General features: G+C 36.5%; 1 protein-coding gene across 6 annotated transcripts in view; it reads left to right on the plus strand.

Moving 5' to 3' along the window:
- Window positions 1-17528, plus strand: part of lrba (LPS-responsive vesicle trafficking, beach and anchor containing) — a 266377-nt gene that overhangs the window by 40085 nt on the left and 208764 nt on the right. For all 6 annotated transcript variants that reach the window (XM_084095942.1, XM_084095944.1, XM_084095945.1 and 3 more), the window contains exons 2-12: window positions 781-1012; window positions 1872-1972; window positions 2734-2829; window positions 4615-4736; window positions 8551-8677; window positions 9741-9860; window positions 11007-11153; window positions 11941-12138; window positions 13208-13341; window positions 14394-14502; window positions 15825-15977. In XM_084095942.1, coding sequence (XP_083952068.1) covers window positions 781-1012; window positions 1872-1972; window positions 2734-2829; window positions 4615-4736; window positions 8551-8677; window positions 9741-9860; window positions 11007-11153; window positions 11941-12138; window positions 13208-13341; window positions 14394-14502; window positions 15825-15977 — 1539 coding nt within the window. The remainder of the gene's footprint in view (window positions 1-780; window positions 1013-1871; window positions 1973-2733; window positions 2830-4614; window positions 4737-8550; window positions 8678-9740; window positions 9861-11006; window positions 11154-11940; window positions 12139-13207; window positions 13342-14393; window positions 14503-15824; window positions 15978-17528) is intronic.

A 17528-nucleotide genomic window follows, 5' to 3' on the forward strand; every position in this document is an offset into this window, starting at 1 on the left:
TTTTTTTTCTTTGTAGGGTTGTAATTAAATTATGATCAATTATGTATGTTATATAATTATTTAATCGTTAATATAATATATAATATAAAGTAAATATAAATTTCATTTTATTTTTATTTATTTTTTTATTACCCAAAAATGTTAGAATTGATGCATCCCTAAATAAATATTCATTTTTAAAATATGCAGTCTGGCTTTTGTCTATGTACAGTGTATGGCACTCATTCATGATGTCATTATTTCAAGGTTAATCTAGGTTTACGGTTAATGTCTGCAGAGCATCTGCCGTCGTCATGAAAATGGGAGATTACAGTTGCGCTTTCTAGCCCAGGGGTCATACCGTCTTATGGTCAAGGGTTAAAAGTGAGCCATTGTTGGGGCAAGATAGAAATCCTGTCTCAGTAATCTAGTTGTGGAGAGGCTTTTTACAGCCAGATGCTGACAGATGTTTTACAATGGGATTGGCATGAATTGCAGCCCTGTGATTTGGTTATCCGGATTTAATATCAGGAATGAAGCCAGCGTAAACTAAAAGGATGCCAACATATAGAGCAACTTTAAATATTCTAGCTATTACACCATTAATTTAACTTTTTTGTGTTTTAATTTTGATTTAAGATAACTTGTTTCTGCAATGTTAAAATGTGCTTTTCCTCTGCTGTCGTATTCTGTTTGCATTCAGCCTCAGAAAAATACTCTACACTATTTTGAATGATTAATATTATATTTTTTTGGCTTTGACTCCATTTGTGACTTTATGCTGAAATTGTATCTGTGCAGTTGGTCGGGGGACAGTTTGACCTGGAGATGAACTTCATCATCCAGGAGACGGAGAGCATCATCTGCATGGTAGAGCTGCTGGAAAAATGTGACTCCACTTGCCAGGCGGAGGTGTGGAGTATGTTCACCGCCGTGCTGAAGAAGAGTTTGCGAAACCTGCAGGCCTGCACTGATATCGGCCTCATCCAGCTGGTGCTCCAGTGTATAGACCGAGCTGACACCATAGTTGCAGGTGTGTAAAGCAGGGGATGATAAGTGTCACTCTAATAGTTGCTGTTTTACTATGTTATGGAAGTCATATAGCAGAAAAGTGGAGAAACCTTATTTGCTGCCTATCCTATTTTAGGACACTCTTTCTTTAGCATTTTGACAGTATTCATTGTACATTTGATACATTTTATATTATATTATATTATATTATATTATATTATATTATATTATATTATATTATATTATATTATATTATATTAAAAAGTAGTAATACTGTTACATTTTCTTTTCTTATATATTATATTAAATTGCATCAATACTGTTATTTTCTATATATTTTCTATATATTTTAATATATTTTAAAATGTATTTATTCCTGTGATGGCAAAGCTGCATTTTCAGCGGTCATGATGACTTCATTCTTCAGTGTCACATGATCCTTCAGAAATCATTCTTGATGGATGATAACATGATTCATTTTTCCAGGATTCTTTGATTAACAGAAATTATTTGAAATAAACATATTTGTAACATTGCAAATGGCTTCACTGCTGAGTAAAAGGTTTCTGTTCTTTAAAAAAGAAAAAAGAAAAAAAAAGAAAAGAAGATAAATCAAGCTTGTTGACTTGAAATACTAAATGCTACTTTTGATGCTGTATAAACATTCTTATACAAGTATAATTGCATTATATATATTTCATCACATGTGGAAGATGTAGGGGACAAAATTAATTTTGGTTTTGTGGAAATACAAACCTGATCTTAAATAGTCAAAAATACAAACTGAGTTCAGTAGCTGTCTCTAAATCCAAAGCCTTTTATAAATATCTCTTCAGTTGTAACGCAGCATTCCCCTTGTGTTTGTGTGTGGTGTATTTCAGATCTGATGGTGGACATGCTGGGTGTGCTGGCCAGCTACAGTATCACAGTGAAGGAACTGAAGCTGTTCTTCAGTAATCTGAAAGGAGAACAAGGCCAATGGGTAATGGTTTGAATAAATCTCCCCTCTCCACCTCACGCAGAGTCATGATGCTGTGATCTCCAAGAAATAGATCATATATTTTATAAAGTGCTAGAGCTGTTGCTTAATTAATGAATCAGCTTCCATTTCATTTATTTTTTGTCATGACATTCTCTGTATAATACAGTTTGCAATAATTTACTTTTTTTTTAAAATATAAGAAAATGCACACAATTTTGTCCTTGTCCTCCATTCTGAGAGTGTCTTCAGTCTTTAGTAGATGAAGATGATGTTGAGACAGTGGAAAGGCAGGTGGTTTTGATGCATTATGCTGTGTTTCTGGAGGACTGGGGCAGTGCCATTGATCAGAGCGCCAAATGAACACGTCAGAGCAAGGAGAGGGCACATCTATGTGTGTCTATATCTAATAACCTGCAGGCAGAAGCCATTATTGTGACTGTGTTGTCTGATGTTCTTGTTGCTGATGGACCAAATATATCTCGGGTTGGGAAATATTTTGGGATGGTTAATTCAGAAATTAAATCAATTTCTAAATCTTGCTCAAGATTTGACAACATTAATAAGGTTCAAAGTAACTAACCAAAATGGTTTGCGACTGTATATTCTGTATAGTTGTAGAGTACAGTATATTTTATGTATATGTACAAGATCAATACTGCAGTCAAGCTACAATTATTTATTTATTTGTGTGGGTGCTTGTGTGAGTTCATTGAATGTTCAAGTTGTCTAAATACAGTTTTTTTTCTTCTTCTATCTATTAGCCACCTCATGCTGTCAAGCTGCTGTCCGTGTTGAAGTCCATGGCTCAAAGAAATGGCCCAGATTCATTTTTCAGCTTCCCAGGGAAGAGTGCTGCGGTGAGACCCTGACCCAAACATCAGTCTAACTGCACTGGCCTTAACCTTGACTTATCATAACATCATAACGTCTACCTCTATACACTGTGAAAACATTTATTGTGATATTTTAATTTGTGGAACTTTTCTGGTCCCCACGGTGATGCAAAATATATATGCCAGAATTTCTCTGTTATGGGCTAGTCCACTACCCAGACATTTTAACTTTCTCTATATAATTTATTGTGAATCAAAACTGTTATAACACAAGTCGATATATGGGAATTGCAATGTATTTGATTACTTTGGAAATGAGAATCTTTGTCAGGACAACAGAAATGTACAGTTTAAAGATCAGAAAGTTAATTGACTTAACTTTTTTTATGTTTTTGAAAGAAGTCTCTTATGCTCACCAAGGTTTATTGATTTATTTGATCAAACTGTTTTATATTTTAATATATTTCAAAATATAATTTATTCCTGTGATGTCAAAGTAAAATTTTCCGCAGCCAGTACTCCAGTGACATGATCCCTCAGAAATCTTTTTAAATTTGATGCTCAAAGAAAACATCTTCTTATCATAGTTAAACGGTTGTGCTGCTTAATATTTTTGTGGAATCTGATTTATTTTTTTTAATTCTTTGATGAATAGAAAGTTCAAAAGAACAATAAAGCCTTAACTATTTTTTTATTTTATTTTTATCATAATGATGCAGACTTTTGAATGGTATAGATGAAACATAGATTAAAGTTAAATTTTTTCATGATTTCTTGTATTGAAAACTGACCCTAATTGAATAATCACCCTTATGTGAATGTGAAAATAGCACGAGAGCTGCAACAAAATCTTTTCACTGTAAACATTTAGGCTCATTTCTCCAAATTTGCTCAAACCTAGATTGATCCAGTTGTGAGGCATAAAGTCAGCAAGATTGAATTGAAAATTAAGACAGTAAAAAGAGTCCCTCCTATTCACTCATTGTCTTGTTGCTTTATTTAGGATTAGGAGACATTAAAATTTTAAGAAAATAGTCAGAATTTATTTTCTCTCTGTCTCCAAAAGCTTCAGATTTCTTCACCCAGTCTTTCACCTAGTTACCCAGGCTTTCCTTCAGTCATGTGGCAGATGGAAGTTTATAGGAATGTCTAACACCCACTGGAAATTTTATCTGCTTTATGGACTTTTACGCTTTAGAGGAGATGAGCACCACTGAAAAAAAATAAAAATCATGTTTTTAGAGAAAAATATTCTAGTTTGGTGCTTATATTTACATGTTTTTCTGTGCATCGAGAGGATTGGAGTGAAATGCATATGTATTATTTTCTTATGTGATGCAGATGCATTTGACATGCTCCAACTGCCTCTCTGTATGTGTGTTTTGCATGCTTTTATTAAAAATCAAACCATCATGGGGGTCTTGGATGTTTTAGAGGGCATGTTTATGGAACCCTTCCTGTGTTGTCAGTGTCCACTTGAAATGGTGCCAAATGAATTCTGTCCTCTCTGGAAATACTTTGATTGGATGTTGTTTAGTTTATATGTTATTCCAGCACAAATAGGATACTAGGTTCTGGAGAAAATAACATTACACATTTTTCATCTGTAACCCACAAATATGACAGTTTTCAGTGTACAAACATACACAGCCATTTTGGACACATCCCTCCAAGGATACTACTAACTGTCACTGTCGTTTTTCCCCCCATTCTGCTCAAATGCTATATGCTCTACTTTCTTTATCTAAAACAGAACCACAAAATAAAGAAACCTAACTGGAAAAACTGTTTTTGTTTATGTATCATCAGGCTATTGCTCTTCCACCTATTGCAAAGTGGCCATACCAGAATGGCTTCACCTTCCACACCTGGCTGCGCCTGGACCCCATCAATAACATAAACGTTGACAAGGACAAGCCTTATCTCTACTGGTGGGTCACACACAAACACTGATCACACAAACCTATGATGTAAATTATATATTTTTTTTTCAAGATGCCCCTGCAGTACATAGAGGAAGATTAGCTGACTGCTATTTTTGTAGAGAAGGATGTGTTTTCCTCTTTCTCTCTGTCTAGCGTTTACTCTTCTCAAGGGCAGCATTTTACAGCCTTCTTGTCCTATTTTCAGCTTATAATTAATTTCTGTCAAAAATGTAATTTATGCAAATGGAGCTATTTTGACTCACCAAAAGATAATTGCCCCTGTTGAAAGAACTGTAGGATTTACACTCTTCACTTTACTGAAATTAGTTCTCTACATAACAGGCCTACTCTCATCATTTATGTATTTACATATATATAAATGGGCATTCATATCAGAATTGCCATTACACTTAAAGGAAAAGTTCACTTACAAATGAAAATTCTGTCATCGTTTACTCAGCCTCAAGTTGTTTCAAACCTCCATGACTTACTTTCCTCTGTTAAACGCAAAAGAAGATATTTTGAAGAATGTTGGTAACCAAACATTTGATGTATTTTTTTTTCCTACTATGGAAGTCAATGGGTCATATTTCAAGGTAAAATTAGTGTTTTGTTTTTTTTGTTTTTTCAAAAAGGACACCAAATAACCAAATCATATAAGGAGTCCATATAATGCATAATTTTGTTGCACACCAAAGCACCCATTTAAAACAAAACAAAAAAACATTACAGAACAATTTTTTTCAGAATTAACAGTGTGTAGTATGTGTACAGTGCAACAGCAAAGAGCTTGTTTACATTTTAGTCAATTTGCGATACCGAACAGGACCACATTGGTGATGCCAAAAAACAATGTGCGATCCGTGCATTGAGAGCGCACATACACAGTTTGTTTGCGCATCAATATAACGGACTCACGCATGCTTACTGTATGAATCCTGTACATCACCGCAATCATCTTTACTTTGATTGCAGTCCTCATCCATCAATACTTTACTAGTGAGATGCTGGTTTGCTTTATTCAGCCGAGAAACGTAGTTTGCGTATCATCTGGCCATACAACGATGGGATGTTTTGATGATTCATTCAGGCTGTACAGTATTTCACACAGCATGATTCGTGAAGGCTCACACTCTTAAAAAACAATCACAGAATATGACAGACCTCGTGTTTTAAAGCGAAACGCACTGGAATGAATAATTCACTAAAAAAACGCTACGCAAGTCTGTGTTCTCTCTGCCATCTCTGATGTAATCAGCCTGGTTTTCTTTACATTAGCGCTGTTGTAGACTCTTTGTTTGAATGAATTGGCTTAATGGATCATTGGATCGAAAACTTTTCTGAGCTGTCGGTGTTTAGTGACTTAAAATGATCTGATCGCAAACAGAGAAGCAAAATTAGGTTAAAGGGTTACAATATAAATTTCTGCATACTAGGGTTACAGGTGTTTGCGTCATTGTAAATGCTCATTGTAATAATCGCCTGACTTATAAGATCATCTAACCACGTGACGTAAATTGTGCTATTGACACAATTTCACATGCTTTAGTAATATATTTGCATTAAAAAAAATTATCATCACAGTTGAAGTACCCCATTGACTTCCATTGTAGGAAAGAAAATACTATGGAAGTCAATGGGGTACATCAACTGTCTGGTTACCGACATTCTTCAAAATATCATCTTTTGTGTTCAGCAGAAGAAAGAAATTCATACAGGTTTGAAAATATCATTGCCTGTATTTCATAGTAGTACAGGTACAAGGAGCAATAGAATGGATATTTAGTATAGGCACACAATATGTAGCAATGGGAAGGTTTGAAAATGCACATTCAGCTTGTCTTCAGTTCTTTTTCATCATCTCGTGTTCGAGATCCACCTATGGGAAGGTCATCCGTAACTGACCTCTGAAGAAGCATCCAATTCCACCAAGTCTGGCTTGACAGACAAGAGCGCGTGCCCAATGCCAAGTAAGGGATCGCCCTTTACCAGAGTCCATAAAAAACATGCACACGTTACATTTTCTTAGTTGTCATTCGCTTCTTGCGAGCTGTCGATTAATTTTCAGATTAGCCTCAGCCGGACGTGATTGTCTCGCTCACAATTCCAGCTGTGTCATCCTCGACGCTTGCACTTCATGCTGTCCGCCTTTTTCTCGCTTGTTTTCTCTGTCGCATGGCTGCCAGCCACCTGGATTTTACTGTCTATTCCACCATGGCACTCTCCAAATCTGCGGCTTCCTCTGGCGATAACCTGTTGCGTGCCTGCTTGCGACGCATTCATTGCCACTAGGGATTCACACCCATTCTGCGTGGTCTGCATGGGCCTCAAGAACACAGAGAAAACTATGGAATTCCCTAAAATTTGTAGCCACTGCCTGGCGCTGCAGGCATAAGGTGGCCGCCACTCAAAGCGTGGACTTTGAACAGCCTGACTCCCAGTGGGGTGAAACAGTGATATTGTGCACCCGGGGGACTCCCGAGGAGTGCCAGCTTTCAGTTGGGCTGACCTTCTTAGGCTCTGCTGTTGCCCTGATTCAGCAAGGTTGTTATGATAAAAAGAAAGAGGACGAGGCATGTAAGTTATGTACTCCGCGGAAATCAGCGCCACGCCATGTTCCCCCTTTACAGCCATCCCGGGTCGTAATTTCCAGGGTCCAGGCAGAGCCAAACCCTGCAGCAGATCACCCCCCTCCTTTGGGGAAAACATCATTTGCCGTGACCAAGAAACCCCCTAATTCAACTCCCTCTGATCCAGTGGCCCTTTCAACACGCGTTGGGGGATTTTACGTGTTCTAAAGGAAAAAACTGTGAAAAAGTATGCACAAGAAGTGTCACCACACAGTTCCCTAGACCCACATCTCACAAATTCAAGGCAATTTATCATTTATAATTAACATGTTCTGAGAATGCTAGGAAATGGACAGTTAGACCTGACTTCCTAAAAAGTCCAGGGGGAACCCACTTAACTCTTGTCGAGGGGAACCCACTCTAAGGATGATGCTTGCCAGCTTGCTGCACGAGAAGGGAATATGCTCACTGAGGAAAGATAGCACGTGCAGGTGCTTTATGTACTCTGGTGAGGGGTGGTCCCTTACCTGGCATTGGCCACGCGCTCCTGTCTTTCAAGCCAGACTTGATGCTTCTGCAGAGGTCCGGCACAGATGATGGCCTTCCCATAGTTGGATCTCTTCACTCTGTTTCAGAGAACCAGGGTTACGAACAGTAACCTATTGTTCTTCAAACACCTGAGATACTGGTGTAATATGAATTTTTTTTTGTTAATGATGAAAAATGGGTCTATTCTTTGATTACCTACAAATTGCCATTGTCTTACATTCTATTAAAATCACAGTGGATAGATGTATACTAGGGGTGGGAATCGCCAGAGGCACCACGATACGTTATTATCACGATACTTAAGGCACGTTACAATATTATTACGATTTTAAACATTCAGAAATATGCTGAAATGCACTTCCTGTACACACAGCTCACTGCGCGCATGTGTGTGTGAGAGAGAGTGATACGGTAGAAAGAGAGATACGTTGTATGTGATATTGTCTGAAAGAAATATTTCAAATTATTATTTTTCTGCATTATAAGCACAGAGCTTACGGTAAAATGATGCAATACTTGTAATCACAAGCTGAAATTCAGGCCCTGAAAATATCAATATTTGGCGTCCTTGTATCGATACTTTTGTATCGGTACAAACTTTACTACTCTTTCTGTCGAGAGTAGAGCTGTTTAAATGTGAGCACCCCTCATATGAAATGTATCCTGAATTAATTGAGGCATGTGTTTTCTCTCATCTCTAGTTTCCGTACCAGCAAAAGTTTGGGCTACTCTGCACACTTTGTGGGTGGATGTCTGATTGTGACTTCTCTAAAATCCAAAGCCAAAGGCTTCCAGCACTGTGTGAAATACGACTTTAAACCCCAGAAGGTTTGAATTACCTCAGTCTTTTTTTTTTTTTTTAAGCTTACCTGTTTGTACTCTTATCATGTACACTTTCCAAAGTCTTTATCTTTACGTCTACAATGTACAACGATAGCAAAGTTGACATATAAGAAAGGTTTTCTGCTGTGGCCATATCTGAGCAAGGAAGGGATTTGGTTTCTTCTTGCAAATCCTCAGATCCCATATGCCCCCTGGAATGGGCAGGCATCCTCAGCTAACAACCTTTAGACTACAGCTGGACAACCACAGTGAAGGATGATCCAACAAGACATGCAGTCATTTGTGCTATAAAAAGTTTCCATTTTGTTTGATTTTATTTAGAAATAAAAAATGTTTTTCAATGGAAAGTCTTTTTTTGAATTATTATTAAGAAACGTGTGGTACTTATAAGGCTGATTTACTCAAATTAATATTTCTAAAATCAAGAAGCTCACAAGCGCTCTAAAAACCTTTTATAGAGGGTGTATTTGGCCTATTTTTGGAGTCCATTACATTCCCTCTGGAGAGGTCTTACCTCAGGGATAAGTACCTTCATTGGCTTTTCCCTCCATTTAATGGAAACTCAAGAAAATCTAGGTGAGATTTGTTGGCAGAGGGTGTAAATGGACCACAGTTTCATAACTGTAACAAAGTTTGCTGATGGACTTCTATAGACCTGGGGTTTTCAAACTAAAGTCCAAGGACTCCCAGGGGACCACAAGGGGGGTGCAAGAAAAAAGTATTGTTAGGTCTGTCAAAGTTAACCTTCCCTTAAGATATATGAGGAAATATGTTTAAAGTAATAACAAAATACAAATTATTAGTAATAACAAATTTGATATTACCATTTCATTCAGCTTTCTAGAGACTGATCAGAAATCATGAGATTAGTTGTGATTTTATTTTATTCACTAATTTTACTATATATTCAAATATATACTAAATAGACATAGATATTTCTTATTTCTAACTGTTAAACTCTCAGTGCTCTCAAACATTGATATTGATATTAAATGAATAATGACATTCTTTCCTGTTTATGGTTGTTAATTTTGTTTTTATTCTACAGTGGTATATGGTGACCATAGTGCACATCTATAATCGCTGGAAGAACAGTGAAATCAGCTGCTATGTCAATGGAGAGTTGGCGTCGTATGGCGAGATCACCTGGTTTGTTAACACAAGCGATGTAAGTGGTTTCAAAAGATTCTGTTATCTCTGTGTTCTGGTTTTTTAACAGCAGTTAAGCTTGAGGCCCTGCTTTTTCCTCCAGTAGGGTTTCAGTTCAAAGCTTGTCAATATTTTGGCAGCTACAAAGCCCAAAATACCCACAAACTTCAAAAGATGAAACAAAGCGGCCTGCATTTGTTAAACTTAAAAGTCCATTTTATATTTAAACTGCTTTGGCAGCAGAACAATAGCAAAAAACAAACATTTTTAAATACATTTGATGAGATTAAATGTGATTATTCAGCCATGTTATATTTCTTTTTTCTTTTCTTTTTTTTACTGTGAGTTCCAGAATCTGAAAAGTTTTCTATTTTTCATTAACATTCTATGATTAGCATAGTAATTTGGAGTTTGCCTATTGAGTGTGCACTGCACATAGGCTTTCCATATCAAAGATCAACATTATTACACTGAAACAGCACTGTTCAAGGTGATGTCAGAGTGATATAGTTACTTTCTGTTTATAACATTTAAACAGCAGCATTTAGCTACAGCAAGTTGTTTGTTTCTTATGTTGATTCACATGGGCTAACGAAATTATGCTGATATGGTTTATTTCTCTCTTATGCATGTGGACAATATACTAACACACATGGACATATTATCATTTATATAAAAAAAATGTTTACACTGAGTTCAATCAAGAATTTGTTTTTACATTACTGTTTAAAATTTTGGGTTTAATAGAAATTCATAGTTAGAAATAAACTGAGAAGAGTTCTATTTCAAATAAATGCTGTTCTTTTAAACTTTCTATTCATGAAATAATCCTGAGAGAGTGAAAAAAACAATTCCACGAATATTAAGAATCTTTAAAAAGGATCATGTGACACTAAAGACTGAAGTAATGGCTGATGAATACGTCTTTGCAATCATAGAAAAAAATTTAATTTTAAAATATACTAAAATAGAAAGCAGTTATTTTAAATTGTAATAATATTTTACATTATTTTTTTACTGCATTTTTTATCAAATAAATGCAGCCTTGGTGAGCATAAGATACTTAAAAAATCACCATAACTAACAGTTTATACTATACTTAAAACATTGTGACAAATAAAAGAATGAAAAAACTGAACTAAGCAAACTTTGTTCCCTCTCACAGACGTTCGACAAGTGTTTTCTGGGCTCATCAGAGACAGCAGACGCTAACCGTGTGTTCTGCGGTCAGATGGGGGCAGTGTATCTGTTCGGTGAAGCTCTCAGTGCTGCTCAGATCTTAGCCATCTATCAGTTGGGGCCTGGATACAAGGTAGATCTTTTTCTCTGCCCAAATGCTGTCTATTATGGATTTATTTTTTAAGGTCTTGGTCAAAATCCTTTCTTGATGATTTAATAATGTAGTCAAATCACATATATGTACAGATATATCTGTACGTCAGGTTTTCAAGGTTGAATACAGCTGCTGTTTTACTCATCTTAATTTCTTAATTTATTTTTTTGTATTTGAACACCATTGTTTTAATTTAATTGGCTAATATTTATATATAAGAATATAAGAAATGAATTTATTTTTAGTGTATTTTAAGAGTATCTTAATTAAATTGAAATAGCTTATTATTAATAAGTAATTATTTAGGAAAAGTATTTATTTTAACATTTTTTTAAGTCTTTATATAGCGCTTTCACAGACCTATGGCCACCAAAGTGCTTTTACATATAGCCTCACATTCACCCATTCGCTCACTCATTCATACACCGACGGTGGTGTCAGCCATGCAAGGCGCCATCCAGCTCGTCGGGAGCAGCTGGGGTTAGGTGTCTTGCTCATGGATATTTCATAGTTGTGGTATTGAATACAAAATGTCATTTGATCCAAGATTTTTCAATTTGCTGTTCAGTTATATGATAATTGACGTGAATGATAAAGCTTCCCAATGTGTTCCAATCATCTCGCAGTCTGTCTGTTGCACTTAAACACTTATGCTTTTATCAAGTGCTCTGGTTAAGTAAATTTAATTTTATGCTTTTCACACACACTTGAGAATGTGCAGCATACGTAGCTCTGCTTTAAGCATCTCTCTCTCTGATTGATCCAGGGCACTTTTAAGCACAAGGCAGAGAGTGACCTGCTGTTTGCAGAGCATCACAAGATGCTGCTGTATGATGGAAAGCTGTCTGCCAGTATCGCCTTCACCTATAATCCCCGAGCCACTGACGCTCAGCTGTGTCTGGAGTCCTCCCCCAAGGACAATGCCTCCATCTTTGTGCACTCACCACACGCCCTCATGCTGCAGGTATGCTCTTCCTCTTTCTCTCTTCATCACACCTGGTTCACCAGCCCCGCACAGCTGCCTGAAAAGACCTACCCTGCCAGGTGGACTGCTGTCTGTGGACGAATGAAACTAGCTCATCATCATTCGTTAACGTAATTAACAATATGAGCATTTTATCATCTCGCTCAGCAAAATACGGCCCACACCTGTGCTGCATCCAGCACTCCATGAGTTCTAAAGCACTTAATCTAATCTGGTCTTCATTGTTATCAAGGGAGGCTACTATCTTTTTAACGTTTATTTATTTATAAACTATTATTTTTTGACTTATAAGGGTGTCCTGATGGCCCAGGCCAGGATAAAAGAGTTTTGGGGCAGTTAATAGAAGTGTTTCTATGGCTTTGTTAATCTTGTGCATGTGCTTTTATGCCCTGAAAACATAAACATTTGTTTTATATGATGTATTCAACATTTGATGCAAACTCTCCTAATTAAGTTATCTAAAAGAATAACATAAATGAGGTTTTGTCTAAATTGAATTTGTCTTACCACATTTGAATAAGAAACGATGTATAAAAAGCATCAAAACTCCACTAAGAAAATCGAAACAAAAAAAATCCTTGGACTTGATAATCTAATAATAGGATAAATTCTTTTAAATTAACAATTGGAGCAATAATTTAGCATGATTCTCAGATTTTTTTTTTTTTAGTTCATAAAGGCTTCATAAGTTCTGATGGCACCTCAACATGCTGAACAGATGAAGTACTCTCTTTGACAAGGATTTTATGGATGTGCCATCACGTGTCATCTGGGAGAGCACTAGTCTGATTAAAGGGACATTAAGAAGGACCTCACAGCTGTCTTTCTGTATTTAATTATCCCCCCGCCACTTCATCATGCATACAGAGCACAGATTTAGGAAATAACCTTCACATTTCAGGAGTAGTTGTTGCAGAACAATAGGGATTTACATTTATGAATTGTTTTGATCTGAGAGTCTCTGTGTTGCACAACATAATGACATAATACAACTTAAAATTACAACTTGATTAAAACATATCTAAAATCAAGCCTTTCTGTGTTTCAGGATGTTAAAGCTGTGGTGACACACTCGGTCCAGAGTGCCATTCATTCTATAGGAGGAGTTCAGGTCCTTTTCCCCCTGTTTGCACAGCTGGATTTCCTCCAGCACAGTGGTGACGAGCTGGACACCTCGGTCTGGTGAGAACACATCAAGTCTGCCTGGGGGCGGATTGAAAACTACTAAAGGGATTCTCAGTGGGAAAATAAGATTGAGCTCTTCTCAGTTTTATCCTGGCCAGGAAAAACTGAAAAATAAGTTAATGTTTTCTCACCTAGAGTTGTTAAATACAGTAGACACACAATGGTAGCTTTTTTTGATTTTTTTTTTTTTCTTTTTCTCCTCATGGTACTCTAACCATTAGTCTGTTTTAGGCTCTCTAGGGTTTGGTGCTCAAGGGGCCAGTGCTCAGTGTGTGGACACACCATTGAATAGCAGCCAATACAAAGTTAAACATTTAACCATGATTGGCTTTAGTACGAACAAATGAGTGTTACCTGCATCGGCCAAGAACAGTCTTGAATAGTGTTTCTGCTCCACATTATCAAAATGATCGTTGAAGTAATGACAATAGCAAGATATCTTTGCTTTATCACTTTGAAAGAACTGTTTATCATAATGAATGTTGTAAATCTAATTCAAGCAGATTGTGAAAATCTTTTTTTCATTTACTGACCATCATGTCTTTCAAAAGATTTCCCTGTGTGAAATCTTCTCTGCCATATCTCAAATATCACTCAAATCCTGCATAGATTCAAACTTGATGCATCAAGATTCACAAGATGCACGAAAACCAAAGGTGATTGTCATTTTGACGTCAATAATGAAATGGCATGTTTGAGTGCGTTCAAACTTAAGATTTCAGTCTGTTCATCACACAAAGCTATCATGTTGCTTCAGAAGACTTTTTTTGTTGTTGATCTTGACAGCCCCTAGTCACTGTCTTTCTTTAATTGTATGGAAAAGATCAACTTGGACATTCTTCAAAATTTCTGTTTTGTATTCCACAGAAGAAAGAAAGTTATAATGGTTTGTAAAATGAGTAAATGGTAACAGAATTTCAGTCCTTTAATTCTTGGAACTAAATCAGGACTAAATGTTATTGACTTTTTTTTTTTTGTTAGTTTGGTTGTCTTTCTCTACTGAATCTTACCTGTCATATGTTTTTTTTCTTTTTCTTTTTTTTTTTCAGTTGCACACTACTGTCATTTGTGATGGAGCTGCTGAAGGGCTCTGTAGCTATGCAAGAGCAGGTGCTGGCCTGCAAGGGCTTTCTCGTCATCGGTTACGCACTGGAGAAGGTGAGTGCCGAACACAAACGGTTGTGTGCATGTGGAACGTGCATCCAAAGGAATTTTGATCATTTGATCATTAGGTCTTTTCTAAATTAAAAAGTCTAAATCTTACTAATGTTAAAACAAGACAAGAGAAGAAAAGGTCTTCTTTGATGTTTGAAGTAAGATTTTATTCTTAAAATGGATGAGAGGGAGTCCTTTTTAAAGGGGTGAAGCTCCTTGAGCTTTTGACATATAAGAGGTCATCATACTATAAGAATATCCTGTAAGTTTCAGAACTGAAAACTTCCTTGTTACTTTTTTTCAAAGTGGAGATCTATGACGTCAAAGGGTATCAAACACCGCCTCAGCAGAATATCCACGCCTACTTCAACACTGCCTGTTTAGCCCCGCCCACCGATTTGCGCATTACATGAAACTCATTATAATATGCAAAACTGTTATCCAGTCATAGCAGTGGTCGTTTACTTCCAATTCTTCAATGCAGCACGCCCATAAAAACCGAGCGTTTCAGGAGCTAGGCTCAAAACCAGGGTAGAAAATAGCCTATTACTTATTCATTTTGATGTTTTTGAATGTAAAGACCAAGCAAACGTCACAAGTTGACCTCAGACAACAATATAATTTTTTTTAAAAAGCCAGTTCATGACCCCTTTAAAACATACTGGCATATGCCTACAGAAATTGCTGGGTGGAAAAAAGTGGAATGCTTAAGAATACTTATTACCGTACCTAACTGAATGTCTCACAATCATATGTTTTAAAACCTAGAGAAACACTTTAAGTGCTCAACTTGTCCTTTGCCTTTATATATACTTTATATATACACCATATTTATTTTTGTTTTGAAAGTCTTTCACTCCTTTACTCTGTACACACTCACTTTTTTTCTTGTCTGTTAACTTGTTACTCATATCTCAGCATAGAGTAAAGTTCCTTGACCCTGAAGGTCTCATCTGGCCTCAGGACCACAGTAGTCAAAATAAAAAAATAATACATGTTAGACTAAAATCGAAGTCTAAAATGATCTTGAAATGATGCTGACAATTCAAATTGAGTCGTAACTTTTTTATGTTTGCATGACTGCATTTTTGTTTGATGATGAATAGGCTGCAATGTCAAGTAAGTAATTTTAGAACTAATGTTTTGTGCACTTTGCGTGCTTGACATTAATTGTATTATATGTCTCTTTAGAATATAAGCAACTGCACGCTTCTGATAAATAAAACGCAATTTATCTATATTTTTTTGTGACCAAGTTTATTAATTTGACTATTTATTATTTAATTTTATTGATGTTTGATTTCATGTTTGTACTTTCTTCTCAGTCTTCCAAAGTACATGTGACACGATCTGTGCTGGACATCGTCCTCGCCTTCGCCCGTTACCTTAGCAACCTTCCCAACGGGGTTTTGCTCTTGAAACAGCTGTGTGACCACATCCTCTTCAACCCTGCCATCTGGATTCATGCCCCAGCTAAGGTATCTTACACAGACATTTACATAAACTGATGCTGTTGCATCATGCTAGCTTAATAGTTCCAATTCTTTGTTTTCTTAAATTAGGGGTGTCCCCGACTATGGATTTTCATAGTCGAATCAGAATCGTCAAGTCTTGCCTATAGTCGACTAATAGTCGAATTGTGTGTATGGGGGCGGGGCTTTAACATTTCAAAGCTGCAATGTACAGAAAATCACACAAAGATATAGAAGAAAATGTATAAATACATTTGGCATCAATAAAACTAAGAAATAACATAAATAACTCCAGAAAGGCCACACTGCAGACAGGATTTACATTTCACATGCAAATCAAATTAAATCGGCTAAATTACCGGCTGTGCGAGCAGGCTCTAAGTACAGCACAACATCGATGCACCGAAAAAATAAACAATTAATTTACTAAGTTAAATTAGAACAGAATATACCTTTCTAATAAATAAAAATACAAAACGAAATAAATCAGAATCAAGTCACAAGATGAGGAGCAAATGTGTGCAAAATGCCTAAAGTGCAGGGGAACATATTCAAAACACAAGCCACAAATAGTTAGATTAGATAACCCTGACAGATCAATAAATAAAATAAAAATAAAGAAATTATTAAAATAACGAGAGTTAGTCAGAATTTTCAACTTTGTATTTTTAACTGCAGAAACAACAATAAATGCTAAACTGGAGTGGCAGTCTTTTTAGCTAAAAATGTTCACAGCATCCAAAAATCAAATTAGAACCGGCTGAAAAGTTTTGAAATCACTTCTACCCTACCTGATCGAGAGAACAAATCCAGTCTTTCACTCTGTCTGTGTCCGTTGGAGTCTTTTGTGCGCGCGGATAAAATACATTCTAAAACGCGTTTTTCAGGTTCGAAAACGCGAGGTGCAGCAGGCGGTAAAACGCGTGCTGCGCGCAGCAGGCGCATAAACAGCACGCAGAACGCTCGCTGCCATTGGAAACCAATTGAAAATATAGGCGCCTCTCACTGCAAAATTGAAAATATAGGCGCCTCTCACTGCAAAATTGAAAATATAGGCGCCTCTCACTGCAAAATTGAAAATATAGGCGCCTCTCACTGCAAAAAAACGCGTCAGGTGTGATCGGCCCCTAAAAGTGCATTTTAAGCGTTTTAAAAGCTTTTTTCAAGTTAAGCATTTTAGAATGTCCTGTGGAAAACCAACTTGTTAACATTGGCCGGCAGAAGTGCGATCATGGTTTTCCTGATGCTAAATCCAGCCTTGGAGAATATCCTTTCTGATGGTGTACATCCACACTTTAGATTTTCTTATCCCAGACATTGTTAAAGATTTAAATCCTTGCCGCCAAGAATCCTTGCATCTGTCACGGGGTGTTTTGATTTATTCACGCACGTTAAAAAATATTTATTAAAAGCTTCTCTCTTTGCACATTTTTATATACAGCATTATCATAATAGGCTGAATATTAACGTATTGACAGAAAACCGGTAGTTCTATGTGAAATCAGACATTGAGCGCCCTCATATAGCCAAAGTGGCATGATCCTCGTTTCATAATAC

Source organism: Abramis brama, assembly GCF_963993115.1.
Source record: "Abramis brama genome assembly, chromosome: 2".
Classification (NCBI taxonomy): domain Eukaryota; kingdom Metazoa; phylum Chordata; class Actinopteri; order Cypriniformes; family Leuciscidae; genus Abramis; species Abramis brama.